Here is a 19,662-nt window from a genome sequence, read left to right as displayed (position 1 = left end):
CTTTCCACCCTCTCTTCCCACAGTCTCCAGCATCAGGTATTTTACAGCTTGAACTATAAACAACAGATCACACCCCTATCATAGCTTTTAAAACTTGGCTAGAATAACCCATTGATGATAAATATATTTTTATCTTTAGAATTTACCTTATTGAAGTGACTTAAAATGTAACCACATGAAACAGATACTGAACTTTCTATATGAAAAGTTAATATGGATGTACACTCAAAACTCATGTGCTGGACCTCTAACTTCTAATACAACTATATTTGCAATATAGAGCTTTAGAAGGTAATTCAATTTAAGTGGGATCTTAAGGATGGGTCCTATCTAATAGGATTTATAGCCATATAAGTAGAGTGGGATCTTTCTATCATATGAGGATACAGGAAGTGGACAGATATCTGTAAGAGAATCCCTATCGGCATCTGGCCATGTTGAACTCTAGTCTCATACTTCCAGCTTTCACAATTTTAAGGAAATAAATTTCTCCTGTTTAAACCACCCAGTCTATGGCATTTTATCATGGCAATCCAAGTTAACTAATATAAAAGCTTTATTGTCTTATTAAAGTTTTATTCTTAGGCACAATAGTGCATTCCAATGATCTCGCTTTTTATTTTTTTATTTTTATTTTTTGAGCTGAGGATCGAACCCAGGGCCTTGTGCTTGCTAGGCAAGTGCTCTACCACTGAGCTAAATAGCTAAATCCCCAACCCCAATGATCTCAATATGGGAGGCAGAGGCAGGAGAATTGTCAGTTTGAGCCATCCAGCCACCCCCAGCCTTGTCTCAAATAATAAGAAAAAATGGTCCCTAGACCCCAATAGACATGCAAATTGCAAGCCCCATCTGCATATTATAAAAACTGTTCTGGCCAGGTATGGTGGTACATGCCTGCAGATGTAGTACCTGAAAGGTGACGTCAAGAGGATCAGGAATTCAGGAGCAGCCTTAGCTACATGACCAGATCCTGTCTCAAAATACCAAATAAAAATAGGAGAAAAATTGCTCCAATTATTCCCTTACTGCTTCATGCACTTGTTGTGAGTGCTTGAGAACACTTGCTCTGATTATAAGAAATAGCCTGTTGTCTAGAACCCTGACTCATAAACAGACTTAATGGATGGAAGCTGATCTGTCACCTATTGAATCAGGAATGAAGGACAGATTAGCATCATGATGTCACTGTGGCTAGAGCCTTTGCTGAACTGGGAACCCATTCCTGGATTCCAGAAATCACTTAATTATACACGCACACTCATAACATGTATGTAAAACATCTGAGTCATCCTTTAAGAAGTCTTCTAACTCCTGCTTTGTATCTGTAAACCAACTCATCCCCAGCCAACCTACAAAGAGCTCTGAGCCTCTCATCTCCACCCCTTTGCCGTGTTGGTGTCCTTGCACTAATGGATTCAGCTGATGTCAAAATTGGAAACAAGTATTTAACAATGCAACCTTGAATCAAGTAAAAGATCTAAAAATGTGTAGCCTCAAGCCTCATAAATTTCTTTAAAAAAGAAAAAAACCCACTTCTGACCTGTGGGTCTTAGTAGAATGGTTATGCTGCTTCCACAATATTAACCACCAAATGTCCTCCACCTTTAAGGACAGACCAGCACCTCCAACCACTCAGGGTACCAGAAACCAGGGAAGAAGGAAAAGCAGCCACCCACATAGCCAGCCAGCACCCCTCATGTTCTCCCACAGACCCTGCTCTCTACCTGCCAGGCAGCAGAATAATCCATTAAACCTTGGCAAGTGGCCACGATGCTTCGGATTATTCTTGCAACTATTTATACTTGTGTTTAGAAGTAATTCTGTGAAGCAGGCAGAATGCAGCCATAGCTCCATTTCACAGCCAATGATGCTGACCCTAAGCAAGTATCAGAATCTCTGTGACAAAGGAATTGAATATCCTCATGAGAATGAGGCATTCTGAAAAATAAACGAACTCCTCAAATAATATCTGGCATAGTGCTGAGTAAAAAGAACTAGACATTGTCTCCAGCCTTGTAGAATTCTCAAGGTAGCAGAAGGTAAAGGCATGTAAACTAGTTATGACAATGTGAAAAATTCTGTTAGGGTGGGAAAGAAATGGAAGAGGGTATGGAAGGAGGATACCTAAGTTAGCGTCTTAAAAACTAAAGTCTGGTGGAAGAGATAAAGCATTGTTAGCTTACAAAATTTTTGTTTATGATTCCAAGATAATCTCCATAGTTTCAGTAATTTTTATATAGCATTTTATTAATTCTTTGAGAATTTCATGTGTGTATAGTGTATTTTGAGCATAGTCCTCCCCCATAATTCCTCCTAATTCTTCCCAGATCCATCAACTTCTAACTCTGTGTCCTCTTTTTTTTTTTTAATTTAAATAACCCATCCACCGAGTCCAATTTGTGGTGCTCATGGGTATGGTGTCCTCCACTGGAGCATGGTAAAACTACCAGGAATTACATACACCCTTAAAGAAAACTGGCTCACCCTCTCCAAGAAGCCATTAACTGTCCATAGGACCTCAGTTAGGGCTTACTGGCTTGATCCTTCAGCAGGCAACCGTGAGTTCATGAGTGTAATGGTCCTGTTATGTCTGGAAGACACTCTCTATGGTCCTCCCAAACTCTGGCTCTTACAGTCTTTCTGCCTTCTCTTCTTCAGTGGTCCCCAATGGTGGGGAGAGAAGATATAAATGTCCCATCTGTGGTTAAACACTCCATGGTCACTTAGTCTCTATATTTTAACTAGTTGTGAGCCACTGCATTAACTATCATCCACTGCACAAAGAAACTTTTCTGATAAAGTCTACAAGATGCACTATGGCTCTAGAGCTATGAATTTGGAAGGCAGTTCTGCTCACTCCTGGAGACCTATGAGCTACCCAACCTTGAGTTCTTGCCAGATTTACAGTACCAAGCATGTGTTCCTTCTATAGAGTGGGCATTAAATTATATCAGAAAATGGATTGTTATCCCCATATTCATGCCACTATTACACCATGCACGGATCTTGCCATGCTGGTTATTATTGTACTTTATATGGTTCATGACTAGGTAAGACTATTGATGATTGTTTCTCCCAGAAGCCTACATAGCCCCCTCGGACACTATGAAAGTTAATCAACAAGGAGGAAGCTTCCTGGTCAATACCAACTTGATTTCTCTAGTCCCATGATCAAAGTGTGTGGTGTCTTCAGCAGTGGGGCCTTACTGTCAATTTCTGGTTGATAACCAAGAGCAATGGCAATGGTCTGTATTTTTTAAATGTGTTGGGTACAGGATCTCCAGGATACCCCTGACCAATGACGTGAGAAAAGTTCCTGCACTCCTGGCACTAGGCTTATTATTTGTCAACCTGTGGCTTCTGGGAGGCACTATTCTCCCAATAAAGTAGGGTAACAATAATTCAACTCTTTTTATATGGAAAAAAAGATTTAGGAAACATAAACATCCTTAGTGTTACTTATTCCTTCCTACCTCCTCCTCTGCCCTACCTACCCATCCCTCTCCTCACTTAAACCTTTCTTCCAGACTCCTCTTAGCTTTCCCTTTCCCTTCATATCACCTAATCTCTACTACCCTCCCTCCTTAAAGACCACCCCTCCCCTATCCATCTTTTGTTATACTTTTTAAACTTTGGTTTAATTGCAGCATTCTCTCGAGTGTTTGTTTTTAAAAACTTTCTCATCTTTTCATTTGTTAGCATGGCTAGAAAAGAGTGTTTTCTCAAAGTGTGCTACAGGAGTGACAAGAAGGTGCCAGGTGCAAGGAGGATGCAGCTGATTGCTGAAACCACCTGTAGACAACTAACCTGATGGAGAAATTCAATAGCCAAGGGGTTTGTACGTTGAAGGGTTATGCAAACTCTGGCATTTGGAGTCTACCATGTGAAATACAACAAGCCTTAGTTTGATATCTGAGCATTAGGGAAGCAGGTAAGAATTGTGAAAAGTGCCCACAGGAGGCGGTTGGAAGGACAGGACGCCAAATAAGTGAAGAATAGCAAAGGCTAAACAGGCTGGACCAGGGTTATGTACATCACTGGGGAGCCTTGTCTCTTCATTTTACTGATGAGGGCATCTACATGTCTCTGTTCAAATTGTCATTAGGGTAAAGTGACTCCTCATGATAATCTTTGAAAGCATGTGGCTTTCCCCACCAGTTCTTCCTGTACCACTCTCCCTATGCTTCCACACCAGTACGTTTTACTTTCCAGGAGCCAGAAGTGCATAAAGAGAGACGTTCTGAAAACTCTATACAGATTTGTGCCACTATGGCTTCTTCAGGACAGGGTGACACAGAAACTCCTGAAACATTTAGTCCAGTGCTGCTGTTATTTAATTGAATTAACAATCAATATTGGCCAAAATGGGCTAATAGCTATAACAAATCTCAGAGGTGTAACACAGTCAAGGTCCTCTCTCAACGTGGGTCTTCAGGAGACCATTCTCCACACAGTCTTTCAGGGTCCAGGGTCTTTCCCAGCTGGTGAATCCTTTGGTGTTCTTCTTCATACAGTCTGTATCTACTCGGGAGGCAGAGAAAGAGAAGGTGGCACATCATAAGGAGATTAGGGGCCAGGTTAAAGAATGATGTATCTGACTTCCACCTCCATTCCACTGGTGAGCACTCAGTCATTCAGCTCCACTGTAAGCTAACTAGTTTGCCAAGCAGAAAACCAAACTGGATTTGGTGGATGCCGGCAGTAACTACTCCATGGTAAGAGCTAGCTCCAAATTGGGTAAATTATTGGGAAAGGGTGATTACACTCACTATCAAGGAAAAAGGATGTGGGAAGAACACCGTGGCCCCTTGTTTGAATGTCTTTTTAGAGTAGGATGTGGCTGGGAGGAGGGATTCAGGGTAGAAGAATGCAATAGCTTTTTCAGTCTCAGATTCTCTGATTCAATGAATTATCACAGTCTCAGGGCCGAATTTCCGGTGCCTTAAACTGAGTTCCTGGAGTGGAAATAGAATGTTGAATTTCATTTTTTAAATTGTTCTTCCAGCTTGACGTATTGAAGATTTTTAGCACACACGCTCACACCTGGCTGCCCGCCACCTTCTGCCATTGCAGATATGCTTACAGGAAACCGTAAGTGGATCTGCTTTTGATGCTGGCAGCATCTTACTAAAATGCTTTTGCTGGCATCATGGAACAGGAGCAGAATTCAGCTGGGACCAATAATGAGGCTATTTAGAAAGTTCTTTCTTCCACCCCCTGACAAGGCAGATGTGACGGGGATTTTTCCACTCCCCTTCTGTTGATGGTGGCCGAAATTAGTTCAAGGCCATCAAAAATATTTAGACCTTGAGAGCTGAAACCCAAGTCCCATAAAAAAGACAAATCCTCTTTCTCCTATCCAGCAAGAGAAAAAGAAACTCATCCCAGAGACTCCCAACACAGTAGTGTGTCATCCATTGTTCTCTAACAGACCTAGGAAAATCACAGCTCTGACTCAGTTTGGAATGGGAGAAAAATATTGGCTTCCATTAAAAATGTTTCTAGATAACATTTATGATGGCCTCTGCTTTCTTTTTTCCCTTGAGATCATGTTGTAGTGAAACATTTTCTTTAAGACATTCTCACTTCTGTCATCACATTTTAAAGTTCACAGCTAGTGTGCTATGAGGTGGGTATTTCAGGCTATGTCCCTATTTAACAGATAAGGCTACTTTTGAGGTCCACAGAGATTAACTGACACAAATGCAAGATTAGCACCCAAACCCCTGCACTAATGTTATACTGCCTACAAGTTTGTGTCCGCTTAGCAGGGAACCTCTCTGGTTGACCCATTCATCTGTATGTCTATCCACAAACTTTGCACCAACCACAGATACAGAGATGAGTCAGAATTTGCCTTTCACAAGTTCATAGCCTTGTAGGGTATGTGAAAAGAATTAAACAATGAATACAAATAAGTATATGGGCAGGATATAATGACCATCTAAGTGGGAAAATGGCAGAATTTGATACACAATGGAGGCATGGTCATTTCTCCCTTAGGTGGTCAAGAAAGTTCTGTAAGATTTGTCTGTTCCCTTATTCTTAGGCACATAGTGACCTAATATAATTCTCTGAATTTAGGGAATTGCTTGGGTTTGACCCACACCATCTAGTTCTTAACTATGGATTCTCCCATCGTGTTCTGCCTTGGCTTCATGACTAATTCTGGGCCCCCAGGTCTAGTTCTAAATACTCAAGAGTTCTGAACCATGCTGTATACTTGCTGCACTTCTTAGTACCAGACTGATAACAGGACATTGTGAGTACTAATGGACTGCTTGACAATTTAAAAATATTTGGAAATCAAGTTATGAAGTCAAGAGAATGTTGAGAGAGTATGGCTTGATGGGATAGAAAGAATATGGACTTCCATTTAATTAGGTAAGCCAGCACCATGTCAAGAACGAAAGACATTGATCTCAAAAAGAAACCTTGAACTTCTAGATGTTTCTAGATTACGCTAAGGGATTTCTTTTCTCAAGCATCAGTGAAAGAAACTGGTTGATTCGAGAAAACCGTGCTACTAGATATTGGGAGCACTAACTCAACACTCATTTAACAGGTATTTAATGATTGTGAATTCTGTTCTAGATGCTCCAAGGACCCTAAAGATGAGCATGGCCTCTCATTGGTCTATCTTTCAAAGCAATGACCTTATCTATCCTATCTCTTTCATAGCTGGTTGCAAGAATAATACTAAATAATGCTAAATAAACACTAAATGTTTAATTATTATAATTAGTCAAAAATAGATATTTCTTACCCACAGCCTTCCTTGGATTTTGTTTAAGTAAATTGATAACAATAGTAGTACTTGTGTTATAGAATTATTTAATATTGAATGAATGAATGAATACAAAAAGCTAAGAATAACACCTGTCAAAGAAAATGCTCAATAGGGAACAGAATGTGAAAGCTCTTCACAAATGGAGTAGAGTTACCTATAGCTTTCTACATAATAAACATAAATAAAGCAGCTGTTTAGAAGCTTTATCCAGGGTAATTTGTAGTTGTTAATTTATTTAATCATTGCTTATTATGAATAAGATATGAGCCTCATCCACTGAGAAGTCAAGCTTAATGAGAGAGACACATATGCAAAATAAAACAAGTTTACACATGTTTGTGTCAGCAAACAATGTCCTATAAATTTGTGTAGTTGGCTAGAGATCTGCTGCAAACATTTTTGCAGACCACTCATTGAAAATGTCAAGAAGACCTGGGTTCTGTAACCCTTTCTCCCACTAGTTGTGTAACCTTGGACAATCATACAAGATCACAGTATTTATTCTTCCTATCAATATCTATTCTATCTATCTATCTATCTATCATCTATCTATCTGTCATCTATCTATCTACTATATAAAACTATCTTAAACTTTGATAATTAATCTACTTCCCAATCAATTTTTCACTTAAAGAAACACAGGGTACAATGAACCGTGGAGACACTCAGATTGATAATCCAGGTTTCATGAGTGCCCAAAGATAACTTGGAAAATAAATTCATTATGTTGATCTTGTCCTGGATTGTTATCACCTACATATTCATACCTCCAATTTTGATGAACCCTCATCTGCTAGCCACAGTGATCTTTCTAAAATTCCATCTAACTATGTTCATTTGCTGACCAATGCAGTGTTATTTAGAATGAGCCAGATTGGTTTCTCCACTTATCACTGAGTTAATCAGGGTACTCCAGAAACTGTGAGGCTGCTGATCAACATTAAATGACTGAACCTTACTCTTCCCCTGACAGAACAGCAGTATTTTATTTATTTATTTATTTTTATATTGGGAATTTTTTCATAAAATTTTCTTTGGGGTGGGGGTGGGGAGACACTTGTAAAGTTAAATTGAAAGTAAACTAGCCAGGAAGTGGTGGTGTATGCCTTTAACCCCAGCACTTGGGAGGCAGAAGCAGGTGGAGGCCAGCCTGGTCTACAGAATGAGTTCTAGAACAGCCAGGGCTACACCGAGAAACCCTGTCTCAAAAAACCAAAGAACAAAACAAAACGAAAGAAACTTTCTATATTTATAAATAGAAAAGAAACCCTCTAGATTTATAAATGGGTTAATACCCCTGCAGTGGAGCTATGCACTCTCCTTTTTGCCTAAAGTATTTATACATATATATGTAAAATACATGTATATACATATGTACAACTATGTAATTGTTCCATATTGAATATTTAGAAGACACCATTAACTGTCTTAAGTACTTGCATCACCTGGAGTTTTTCCAAAGTCCTGTTTAGCCTGTTTATGTTGTATAGGTCCTGGGAATATGGGTCAACAGTGAATTCTCTCACTACAATATCAACAGCTTTTTTTGTTTTTCTGTGCCATTCAAGACTGCTGGAATTGTCTGTGTCTAAACACTTCTCCAGATATGGAAACACTTATCTATGTACAGATCCTCCATGTTATCTTTGTAAAGTTGCATGCAGACCACACCTATTTTTATCAATGAAACATTGCTCCTATTAAAATCCCGTGGCTTCAGCTCAATGAATTTGCCTAAGAGAGAAGCTCCTACTTTAGAGTTTCTTGTTTCAGTCACTTGAGTATTTCTAGGAAGGAAAAGACATCTCCCTAATTTTTATCTAAGTTACATTTTAAAACACAAGAAATAGATTACTTTGGAAGGGTGAGTTCAAGTTATCTTTAGAATGCATCTATTTTCAGGTATTTCTAAGAGAGGTTGTATCTTAGCTTGTTGTGCGAATATGTTGATGGTACTTTAGCAAATATTTAGCAAGCACTAACTATGACAGCCACTGTACTTAACTAGAGGGAAACAAAGACCAATAAGAATAGTCTTGGCCCTTGAGCACCTTGAAAGCAGGTGGGAGAAACCGACCTGCAAATAGCTGTTGTAATGCTCTAGCATGAAGTCTGTAGAAGCAGGAAAAACATACTCTATCAAAGAAGCTCAGATCATGGAAAAGTTAATTTTGCTTAGTGAGGTGGAGGCTTTGAAGGAGAAATAGGATTTTCCGGGAAGAGAAGGCTTTCCAAATAGAAGAATCAACAGAAGCAAAGTCATGGACTAGAAGAGCCAAGTGTTGTGGGGGAAATCGATTGTCATGTCTAGAACTGTGTATATGGAAAGCAATGACCCAGGAGAGCCACAAGACTTAAACGAGAGCTTTGAATGTCAGGCTGGATCTGAGAAGTGAAGCTCTTAAGGGGATTTTGAGACAGGAGAGTAAACAGAACCTAGGCAAACTGTACAAAATTGACAGCATTCAACCTATAAAAAATAATTTCATGTCTTTCAACCTGATACAAAAATTCTCAGCGGCCTAGAGAAATGGCCCACAGTTAAGATCACTTGCTGCTCTTTCAGAAGACCCAAGTTCAGTCAAGCAGCTCATAACTACATGTATGTATGCTCAGTCATGTAGCATGCACAGTGGGGACAGTGGACAAGCTTAGATGTTGGGCCTTGCTTTCCACCTTGTTTAAGATAGGGTTTCTTTCTTTCTTGTCTTTTTTTCGGCTGTGTACTATGAACTCTGACAACTTTTCTTGTCTCCACCTCCCATTTTACCAGAGATTCTCTGGGATCTCAGGCATGTGCTACCACACTCAGCTTTTGTGGGTCCTGAGGGTGTGAACTTAGGTTTTCACGCTTGCATAGCAAGCATTTTTACCCACCAAGCCATCTTCCAAACCACAAGGAACCTAACAGCCTCTTCAAGACTCTACAGACATCCACACAGAGGTATACACATGCACATACAATAACAAAAGAAAAGAAAGCTTTAAAAATTACTTAACTTGTTTGGGTACTTATCAGTGTATCATACCCTCTAATATATAATTTACATGGATGATCTTTTTACATTCTCACTACAATTGTTATCGTTCCAAATTTAAATAAGATTTCTCTGAAGTTGATAAACTATCTACAGACTTGGTCAAGGTCCTGGTCCTGACTTCTAAGAATGGATGGTTTCAGTGATTTTTACCAAGCAACTCTAGTTCTATATTTTATTAAAATATTTCTGGTAACCAGAATGGATATCAGAATAACACGACAGGAACCTGGCTCTTCATCTGAGGAAGGTTTTAAATCTGTAGGGAGAGCTTGTTTTCCCCTTTGTGCAACATTCTTACACTGTAGTTGAAAGTCTGAGTCGAAGGTTTGGAAGATGGCTTGGTGGGTAAAAATGCTTGCTGTGCAAGCGTGAAAACCTAAGTTCACACCCTCAGGACCCACAAAAGCTGAGTGTGGTAGCACATGCCTGAGATCCCAGAGAATCTCTGGTAAAATGGGAGGTGGAGACAAGAAAAGTTGTCAGAGTTCATAGTACACAGCCGAAAAAAAGACAAGAAAGAAAGAAACCCTATCTTAAACAAGGTGGAAAGCAAGGCCCAACATCTAAGCTTGTCCACTGTCCCCACTGTGCATGCTACATGACTGAGCATACATACATGCGTGTGCATGCACACACATGCACACAAGTTTTGGGGTTAACTTTACCAAAATTTGTGTTTAATTAAAAGCTCCTTATTTACAGACACTATGCCTTAGCTCTAAGACTCCAAGAGTCATCTAGTTTCATTTTTTATCTGTTCAAGATTGTGATCCAGTGAGAAGTGATTTTCCTAAGTTCACAGAATCACTAATGGCAGAGAAGGCCTGTTCTTGAGGTTTCCTGGTCCCTCCCTTTATAATCCCTAGTGTAAATTGAAGTGGATCTTACTTTCATCTTTACGAAAGCTGTTCACGTCATTGAATAGCTACTGTATGTATATAAAGGCCATTATTCTCAACATGTTCTTCTGTACATGGAAATGCATAAAGTTTGTGTTGGGTAGACAGCTCAACTGGGCTATCTGCTGCTACTGCATGGGAGATGGAGGAGAAGAAACCATCTTGTAGATCCTTGTGTCTTGGAATTGGCACACAGAGGTTGCATAGTCCAATTTAGTAATATGCTTTTGAAAGTTAAGCGGCCTGCTGAGGTTGTGTGCTAAGCTCACATGTGTTTTATTTCTGCCTCAAAGTTCTCATGTACTAGCAGACAATAATAAATAAATTTCAAACTGGAATTTATACTTTATTTAAATAATGAAACCTTAAGAGTTTCAAAAGCCTTGAACAGGTTAGAAGCTTTAATGCTATGCATAACATATGTGACACACATTTAGATTCACAGGATTTTTGAGGGCTAGTAATACTTTTTGAAAGCATTCTCACTTCACTGGCAATGTACAAATAAGAAATGTGATGAGTATTTGTTCACCATACACTCATTTTATGTATAATGAAGCAGGGCAAAGTAAATATCAAATAATGAAATCAGTAAGTCCTAATTTGGAGCTAAGTTGCTATGTTTTATCTTTATTGTACACAGAACCTTAGGTTCCATCTGACATTGTAAAATCCTAATGTAGGTTTTAAACACAGTGGGTTTAGGTGTTTGCTCTTCTCAGGAAAAGTGTAATGGTGAATAACTAAATAGTGATATCTATATCCATGATATTTTTAAAGAATTATATATAACCACAATTTCTGTAGGAGCCCAAGGTTAGTGACGGTTTGTTTTTTGGTTTTTTGTTTGTTTGTTTGTTTGTTTGTTTGTTTTTTGGGTTTTTTTTAAGCATGTACTTAAGAATAATTTCAAATAGGACTAGGGCTTTTTCAGGGATTGGATGTGTGTGAGAGGCCAGCATTATTTTGGTTACCTATAATATCCCATAAAGGAAGGCTCATGTGTAGAAATTTGTTGCAAACAATGCTTGAGGGAGGGAGGTTGTACTGTTAAAACTTCTGGCCAAAAGACTGACATAAAAATATTAATCTTCATTAAAGATGTGATTGTTTTCAAGGAGGTATTTTGAACTCAAGGCTGCTGTTGCTAAGGGGTTGCTAAGGCAAATGAGCTACTCAACACTAATGTGCAACTTTACTCTTCTGCTTAGAAATGGTGGAATCCTTGCCCAGCTTCAGAGTCGGAGAGGGAGAAAAGTAAGACCAGTCAAGTGGAGAGGTGCCTCTTTCTGACCGTTGTCTAGCGTCTCTTGTTTCTCACTTTTCCTTTGCTCTCATGGAGAAAGGAAGCAACCTCTTTGAATGTATGAAAGTTGTACAGATAAACTAGGCCACCTAGGCGGGCAGGGTTCTGTAAAACTAGACTGCCCTTGACTAAGGCATAAGAGAAGTGCATGCCTATTGAAAGGAAAGCAACTGTGGGTTGCTGATCTAATACATCTATCTGCTGGTGACCAGCCTCAGCAAAGGTCCCTTGTTTTGTTTTGTTTTTTAATAACCCAACAGTAAGAATGAGTCAATAAAAAGAGCTATGATTAGTGAATAAAGTACCAAATAATTGTGCCCTAAACATTTTGTTCCAAAGTTTGTCTAAAATATCTGGAATCAATAATTTATGTTTTTTTTTCTTTTTCTTTTTCTTTTTCTTTTTTTTTTTTTTTTTTTGAGTGCCCACTATATCCCAAGCACTGATTTTCAATGTGCTAGGGTTATAAGGAAATAACATACAATTTCTACTATGAAATCTTGTAGTATAGCATAAAAATAACAATGGACTGTAATTCATTGAATAAAGTCTGTAATAGAATTGTTGAAATATTATAGAGGCTTGAGATTATATTCACAGTTGAATTTTTTATAAATACATTTATAAAATATTTTGAATGGTAAAATGCCTTTGGGTTTTGGTAAACACCCGAAGATCAGGCCACTTCCTCATCTACTTCTAGTGATCAAAAAGCATATTTACAACACAACAGTGGGCAACTATGACCCTCTTAATTTTTCATAGGTCAGGGTCTATCATCACCTGGTGGCAAAATAGTGAAATTGCAGACCAAGCTCAGGCATGGGTGTTTGTTGGTTGTGCTGGTTGTTACTGCTATTATGAATTTTTAAATGTGAGTTTTTAAGTGTAAAATAATACAGAGAGAGAATAATACTTAAATTTATTTAGACCTACACTTTTAAATGTAAAGTATTATGTCTATGTTATAGTAAATTGGAAGCACATATTAAATATGAAACCTAAGTTTGCTTAATGGTCATATTATCCTAAGAAAACCACTTAAATGTCCTGATCATTGATCATTTTTTCTTCACTTGAAATCTCAGAGTTGTGAGATTGACATTTACAGGTAAAGCACTTTATGCAATGTTTGACACATTGTAAACACTCCATGATTTTTAATTATTGTTCCTTTTACAACAGTGCATACTAAATAAAGGTCCTCACATTCATTATCACATAATATTCCTCTATTTATAACTTAGAAATAGGAGATGTTAGAATGGATCCAGAATTCCTTGCAAGGGATATAGGTAGGATGATCTAGCTGTTAATATCATTTTCCAACTCTCTTCCACTACTTTTGTTCTGAAACAAAATATTCTAACTTTACTAGCCACCTTCTATCATTCTTTAAAAAAAAAAACAAACCTTGGCCCAAAATGTAGCTTCCCGGTGTATACTATAATTTCACGTTCTCCCTTATACTGGAAGGATTCACACATGCAAGTGATACTTCTTCACCAGCCAGACGCAAATTCCTTAAGGTGGTATTGAAATTTGTAATTATTTTTGGATCTCACATTAAGAATTTAGTACTAAACTTTACCCATGGGACTAAGTAAATGTTTATCTCCCTCAAGCATTTTTCATTAGAACTGGGAGAGTTCATTCAAACCTTTGTTAGTGATTATTACGTTACTGTTCTCCAATTGTTGGAAAATCTTTTTATCATCTAGTCTTCAACAAGATTAACTTCTCTTGAAGCTATTACTAATTTATTCATTCTTCACATTCTTTCTATTAGTAATAAAAGACTGTCATGTAGGATACTGTCTCTACCAAGCCTATGCTTGTTTTAACCCTGGCAACAAACTTAAATGTTGTGCCCATTTTACAAATGAAAAAGATAAGACTTATGAAGCTTAGGGTATCTTTTTACCACCACCACCCCGCAAGGATCTGTTCAGAGAGACCTACTTAGATTGCAAGAAATAGGTTTGAGGATAGTAATTATATAACTATTGGTCCTCACTCATTCTCTTATACATGTGTGCTCTCCACAAATGAGAACATGTAAGTTAATTCAACCAAGGATCATTGAGCTCTTCTAGACATAGAAGAGGGAAAAGAGGTGGGCATGGGAACTCAGCCCTTTCCCTTTAGGAATCTTTGCCTTCCAGCTTTAATCATTTATATCTATCTCCCCATTCTCAGTTTACAGCCCTAATCATGATAGAGCAAAATGATAGTAAAATGAGACATCTGGAGGCCATACCTAGCTAAAACCATATTGCAAACAAATCTGTTGGTCTTTTCAGTTAAGAAAAATTAAGCGTGCCTTCCCTTTCCTTTATCTTCTTGCTGTGCCATCTTTCTCATTCATTCAACCATTATTTATTTATTTATTTGTTTGTTTGTTTGTTTGTTTGTTTATTTTTACTAAACATGATGTTCTATGATGCACTGGAGGAAAGCTCTTACTTTTAAATACAGAAGACACATATTTGTGTGCTATGATATTCTGTGATGTGCATGTCACATGCCTAGTACATTGTTTCATGTATGGTAAAGTACATTGTTTCATGTATGGTAAACTTCTAGTACAAGACTGCATATTTCATTCTCATTTTATGAACCCTGTTATCTGTTTTCCTTTTCCTATCTCTCCTTTCATCCCCTTCCTCATTCTTCTCTTTTTTCTAAACTGGAAACCTCCTTGATTAGAAATTGCAGAATTATAAATGAGCCTAGAAATTTTATAGCACATTGAATTATTTTCAGAACTGAATTAAGTGAATTAAACATTATATCCTTCAAGAGTCTAATAGATACCCCAGATTTCATTGCTCAGTGTCCTTAATTTTTTAACTTAAATTTAGACAAGGGTTTTGTTACTTTGCTTTTATTTATTTATTTTTTCTTTTTAGTGGAGCTCTTTTGAACTAATATAAAAAGGTCTCAAATCCCTTAATGCAGGGATCTTCCAGAATCCTTGTGTGTTTTCACACTGGCCCTGCAGAGTTGCCATGTGCTGTGAGGAAGAATATATCAGAGAATGGTCCACACTGTTGCTACACCTATGTTATGTCCTTCTTAGAAAACTTTCTAAATATAGCAGTCTTCTTACCCATTACATTTCCTTTCCAGAGAGGTTAACTATTTCTTGAAGAGGGTAGTCCAAGGCAAATTTGAAAAGGCAAATGTACATTGACTCTGGAAAGAAGCCTACATTCAAGAGTCACTCAAGCAGGAACTTAGGAAAGTGGGAGATGGTGTATGAATCTACTCTGGTCAGTTTACCTGCACAGGTGAACTCTCAGCAATGCAGGTAGATCAGACATCTGTTTTCATATATCCCCACACAGTAGCACTTGCACACAGATATAGGAAGGAGAAAGGTATCAAACAGTCAGGTGATATATCTCTAAGAAAACATTCCACAGTGAATTTCTAATCCTCTTGCAGACTCTGTGTCAGCATGGTGCATCTTTCTTGCCTCGGCAATATGTGTCCACTTTCCAATAAAACTGATTTAATGTTTCTACAGGAAAAAAAAAAAGACAAAAACCAACATCACGATTCAACAAAGGAAAATTAAGCTTTAGATCTTATCAAAGCTTTTAAACATAGTATTCCATTGTCAGGACAGACTGATTATGTTGTCTTTAAAGAAAAAAAATCAACAGTTTAGATAATTTTTTTTGAAAGGGGGAAAAAGATAAAAAGAAACCAGACCACGGGAAAACGTCAGGTCACAGTCACTGATGATGCTATTTAAATGGTGTGCCATAATCATATTAGAGCACAGCACATGGAATTCCAGATTTCTGCATGACAGTGAAGAAGAACCAGCAATTCTCTCTCTCTCTCTCTCTCTCTCTCTCTCTCTCTCTCTCTCTCTCTCTCTCTCTCTCTGTGTGTGTGTGTGTGTGTGTGTGTGTGTGTGTGTGTGTGTGTGTGTGCAGTCTACATTCCCTCTCCATTTTGCTAATTCAATTGAGGAGCAAGAAGAGGTAATCCGGACAGCCAGAACAGAACAGGAGGAAAAGGTCCACAGCTGTGCTTGGGGGGCTGGTGTGGAGACAGGCGCAGACTGACTTGGAGTTTTGTGTGTTGCACGTGAATGCTCTGGACTGCCCTAATCGACTGAAAATGAGCCAGCCACAGTCATATGGAACAGGTCTGTTTAGCCACATCTCTTGGTAGCATGGCAGATGGTAGACCATCAATGGGTGGTATTGATTGGCTGGATTTGCCTTAGGGTAACAAGACTATGAGTCCTTAAAAACCCGCTTCATCTTATTTTCCTTTGTGCAGCTACGTACAGTAGTGGTTTTCCCTTTTCCATGCCCCAAAGCCCTGACCCCTACCATTCCTTTTTTTCCCTTTTTCGAATCTAAAGTCTTCCTTGGTAATCAAGTTAGAAAGGTTACCTTGAGATAAACACTCTTTAAATTATCACCAAGGCATGAAAACTCGAGAATATTTTATTTACTAGGCTGATTACATTCTAATGTTTGAAGAAAGTGACATTTTTTAATTAGTGTTTAAGACATATGGTGAGTGTACAAATTAGCTTATTTCATACAACCAGAATTTGATGAGAGCAACTCCTCCTTCTCACTCCCCAGTTAAAAATTGTCACTTGAAACTTAATATATGCAAGGAGGTTAAATGCTATTAAATGATGCAGACTTGACTTAAAGATAAAGGAGACAGTCACTATCTTGTGTAGCTAAATGCTGGCTGGATGGACTGGAAAAATGCTAGAATTGGCATCTGTGTCTCCAGAGATGTGGAAGTTCAGAGCTTTAATATCGTCCAGCCAAGAAAAACAAAAATGCCAGGTATGTGTGTGTGTGTGTGTGTGTGTGTGTGTGTGTGTGTTAGTGTGTGTGTGTGTGTGTGTGTGTGTGTGTGTGTGTGTGTGTGTTGGTTTCTACATTAGATAGATACATGGGAGAGTAAAGTGGCATGTATGTGCTTTGTTACTAGTAAAATTCTTCTTAAGATGTAGCCATGTAATGATGCAGCTCTATCTCCCTATACTACCCCCCTCATTTGGAGATTTCAACTTGGGGCATTCTCTTTATTCTTGGCCGAAGATCAGATTAACTGGAATAGAGTGGTACGAAGGAGATGCCAGGTTAGGTACACCTCCAAAATAATGTCCAGTAAAAAACATTCCTCTTTAAGGCAAATCTTAAGGAGAAAGAACAGCTCTGAGTAGAGACGTGTCTGGTTTGAGCCTAAGGTTGTTTATAACTGCTCATGTGATCTTTTTTTTTTTAACAGACATGTGAAGTTTTGGGTTTGCCTTTTGTGCTTTACTTTTAAGCTTTTGGTCATTTATATCAGTAGAGATTATATCAAATAAACTCAGAAGGAAAGTTACATCTTTAGCTCTTGTATCCAACTTGTATGTGTTTTTTCTGCATAGCATACATGCATCTGAGTCCAGTGTTCATCCTGTGTGAATATTTCTCTCACTGTAAAAAAAAAAAAAAAAATTACTTGCATGGAGTTTTTGAAGTTCTCCCTTTCTTACAGTTAATTGTGTTTTCCTCCTTTGTCATTTGCAGAATTAAACGAATCTTGTTTGTGTTTCACTTTTCACGGTTCTAATTTGAATTGGTTGGTAGTATTTTGTTCTGTTCTGATTTGTCCCCTTGCTTTAAGTCCAGAGGAAAATTTTTATTTACTTAGACATAATACATTAGAGACAATCTTGCCTGTTAAGATGCTGATATTTCTCATGTCACATCCTATACCTAAAAGCAGTTCCAAGGAGAAAGCACAACACACACACACACACACACACACACACACACACACACACACACACACACACACGTATCTTTTAAGACGCTTTATTTCAATCTGTGCACTCTACCCACCTGGTGGTTATATAGTGAACTGTTACTTTAAAGAGTAGTTTAAACACCAGCCATGTTTGGGGCAGGCTGCTCTTGCAAAGAGAGCAGTACATCTAACAGGAGGCTACAGTGTGAGAGATAGGGGAAATCCAGCTCACTGACTAGAGGTTTTAATGTGCGAACTCTGGGGAAATAATATATTGACTGTTCCGTGGTGCGCAAGGAAATTGAAGAACCCTTTGCAGACGGAGTGCTTTGCAAAGGATTCTATCTGTTTCTCTTAAAACAAAATCTGTGGCAAGATGTTTGAAATCAGCAGGACGCTTAATGCTGCTTTGTTAAATAATGAGGTAATATTTTGTCACTTTTTTCTGGGCAGCATCTGTTTTTATCCCCCCCCCTTCATTTTTTCCCTATGTTTATGAAGGGTTCTTTTTTTTTCTCCTTTCTTTTTTTTTTCTCCCCTGCCCCCTTTCGTAGAAGTCTAGGAAATATAATTCATGCTTCTTTTTCTGTTCCTTGCTTCCCGTGCTTTCAGAGAATTTGGTTGTCTATCCTTTTTTGTTGTTTTTTCTGTTTCCTAGCCCATTGTGCCACGTAAGGCTTCTCCACTGCGCGGAGTAGGTAGTTATTAACGCTGAATTGGCTTCTGGTACAGTCCATCTGGACTCTGTGTGGGAAAGCTGGCTGCCGGCGACTGATGCTGAGATATCTGCAGCCTTTGGGATGTGTGCATGGTGGCGAGGGGCTGACTGATATGAGATTACTTCTTTTAAGGGAAATTGTTATTAATGAGTCAAGAAACTGCTCATTTATGGTAAGAGGGATACAACGGCGCAGCCAGCCCCACAGCCATGGGATACTGTATTAGGTTGCCTTAGCGGCTTGAGTGAGACAAGTTTCTTTCTGTGGTGGTGGATTGTAACAGAAAAAGAAAAAAAAAAAAATCATGCATGACTGGGAGACTCGCCTGCCTGATTCTTAAGATAATACATTGAAAATCTGTGGCTTTACAAATGCCACACCACTGATGTAGCGGTCAGCCCCTCACGCCGAAAGATGAATGGTACTATTGGAAATGCGATAATAAGGTTGACTTTTCCCAACAATAGGATTCTGCCTTTGTCTTTAGAGAAAAGGCCTCTGAGGACATTTGTGCATTTGTTTGAGGATTCCTTTGAAAGACTTTAGAGTGGAGATTTTTGCAGAAGTGATCAATATACAAAGCGCATGGGTTTTTTTATTTTTTATTTTTTTAGCCTAGCAAGACCAAGTAATTGTTTATGGTATAATGTTACTGTTATTATAAATGTATAATATACAGTTACTATTTGGAAAGAAAGCTGGAATGTTTTTGAAGATCCCTAATGTTAATTCATGGCTCAGTGAGTGTACTGAAGTTAGTATGGATGAGAAAAAAGAGGTGCTAGAAATTTCCCCTTTTTTCACCTGCGTAGAAATATCAAGTAAATGTTTGGTCCAAGAGATCTGTTTTTGATTTGTGTGATTGTAGCATTGTGTAATTATAGTCTTCCCAATATTTTGATATTGGTGAGATCACACTCAAGAGTTTTTTGGCTGCCGATTTAGGACACGTAGACCTATCCTATATATGTACGTCAAGTTGTTTGGAGCATTGAACCTGGGAATTCATCCTTAGAGTACAGTGCAGCAAGTACTCTGGCTCCAGTGTGACTCATAGGACTGTCATGCAAGTGCTAAGGAAAGCATTTTAAAGTTGACTTCATTTACTATTGTTCTA

The 19,662-nt window shown here is 38.3% G+C and overlaps 1 protein-coding gene across 4 annotated transcripts in view; it reads left to right on the top strand.

Annotated features, from left to right (window-relative positions):
• Elavl4 (ELAV like RNA binding protein 4) overlaps positions 1-19,662 on the top strand; it is a 141,943-nt gene that overhangs the window by 37,126 nt on the left and 85,155 nt on the right. For 2 of the 4 annotated variants that reach the window (XM_036177951.1, XM_036177944.1), the window contains exon 1: positions 18,009-18,250. The exons of 1 other annotated variant lie outside the window; for it this stretch is intronic. In XM_036177951.1, coding sequence (XP_036033844.1) covers positions 18,203-18,250 — 48 coding nt within the window. In that variant the 5' untranslated portion in view covers positions 18,009-18,202. Of the gene's footprint in view, positions 1-18,008; positions 18,251-19,662 lie in introns of those variants that run through there. One more of the 4 variants, XM_036177948.1, reaches the window with a different exon arrangement.

Source organism: Onychomys torridus, chromosome 2, assembly GCF_903995425.1.
Source record: "Onychomys torridus chromosome 2, mOncTor1.1, whole genome shotgun sequence".
In the NCBI taxonomy this organism is placed as follows: Eukaryota; Metazoa; Chordata; class Mammalia; order Rodentia; family Cricetidae; genus Onychomys; species Onychomys torridus.
This window is presented reverse-complemented; position numbering and strand designations above follow the sequence as displayed.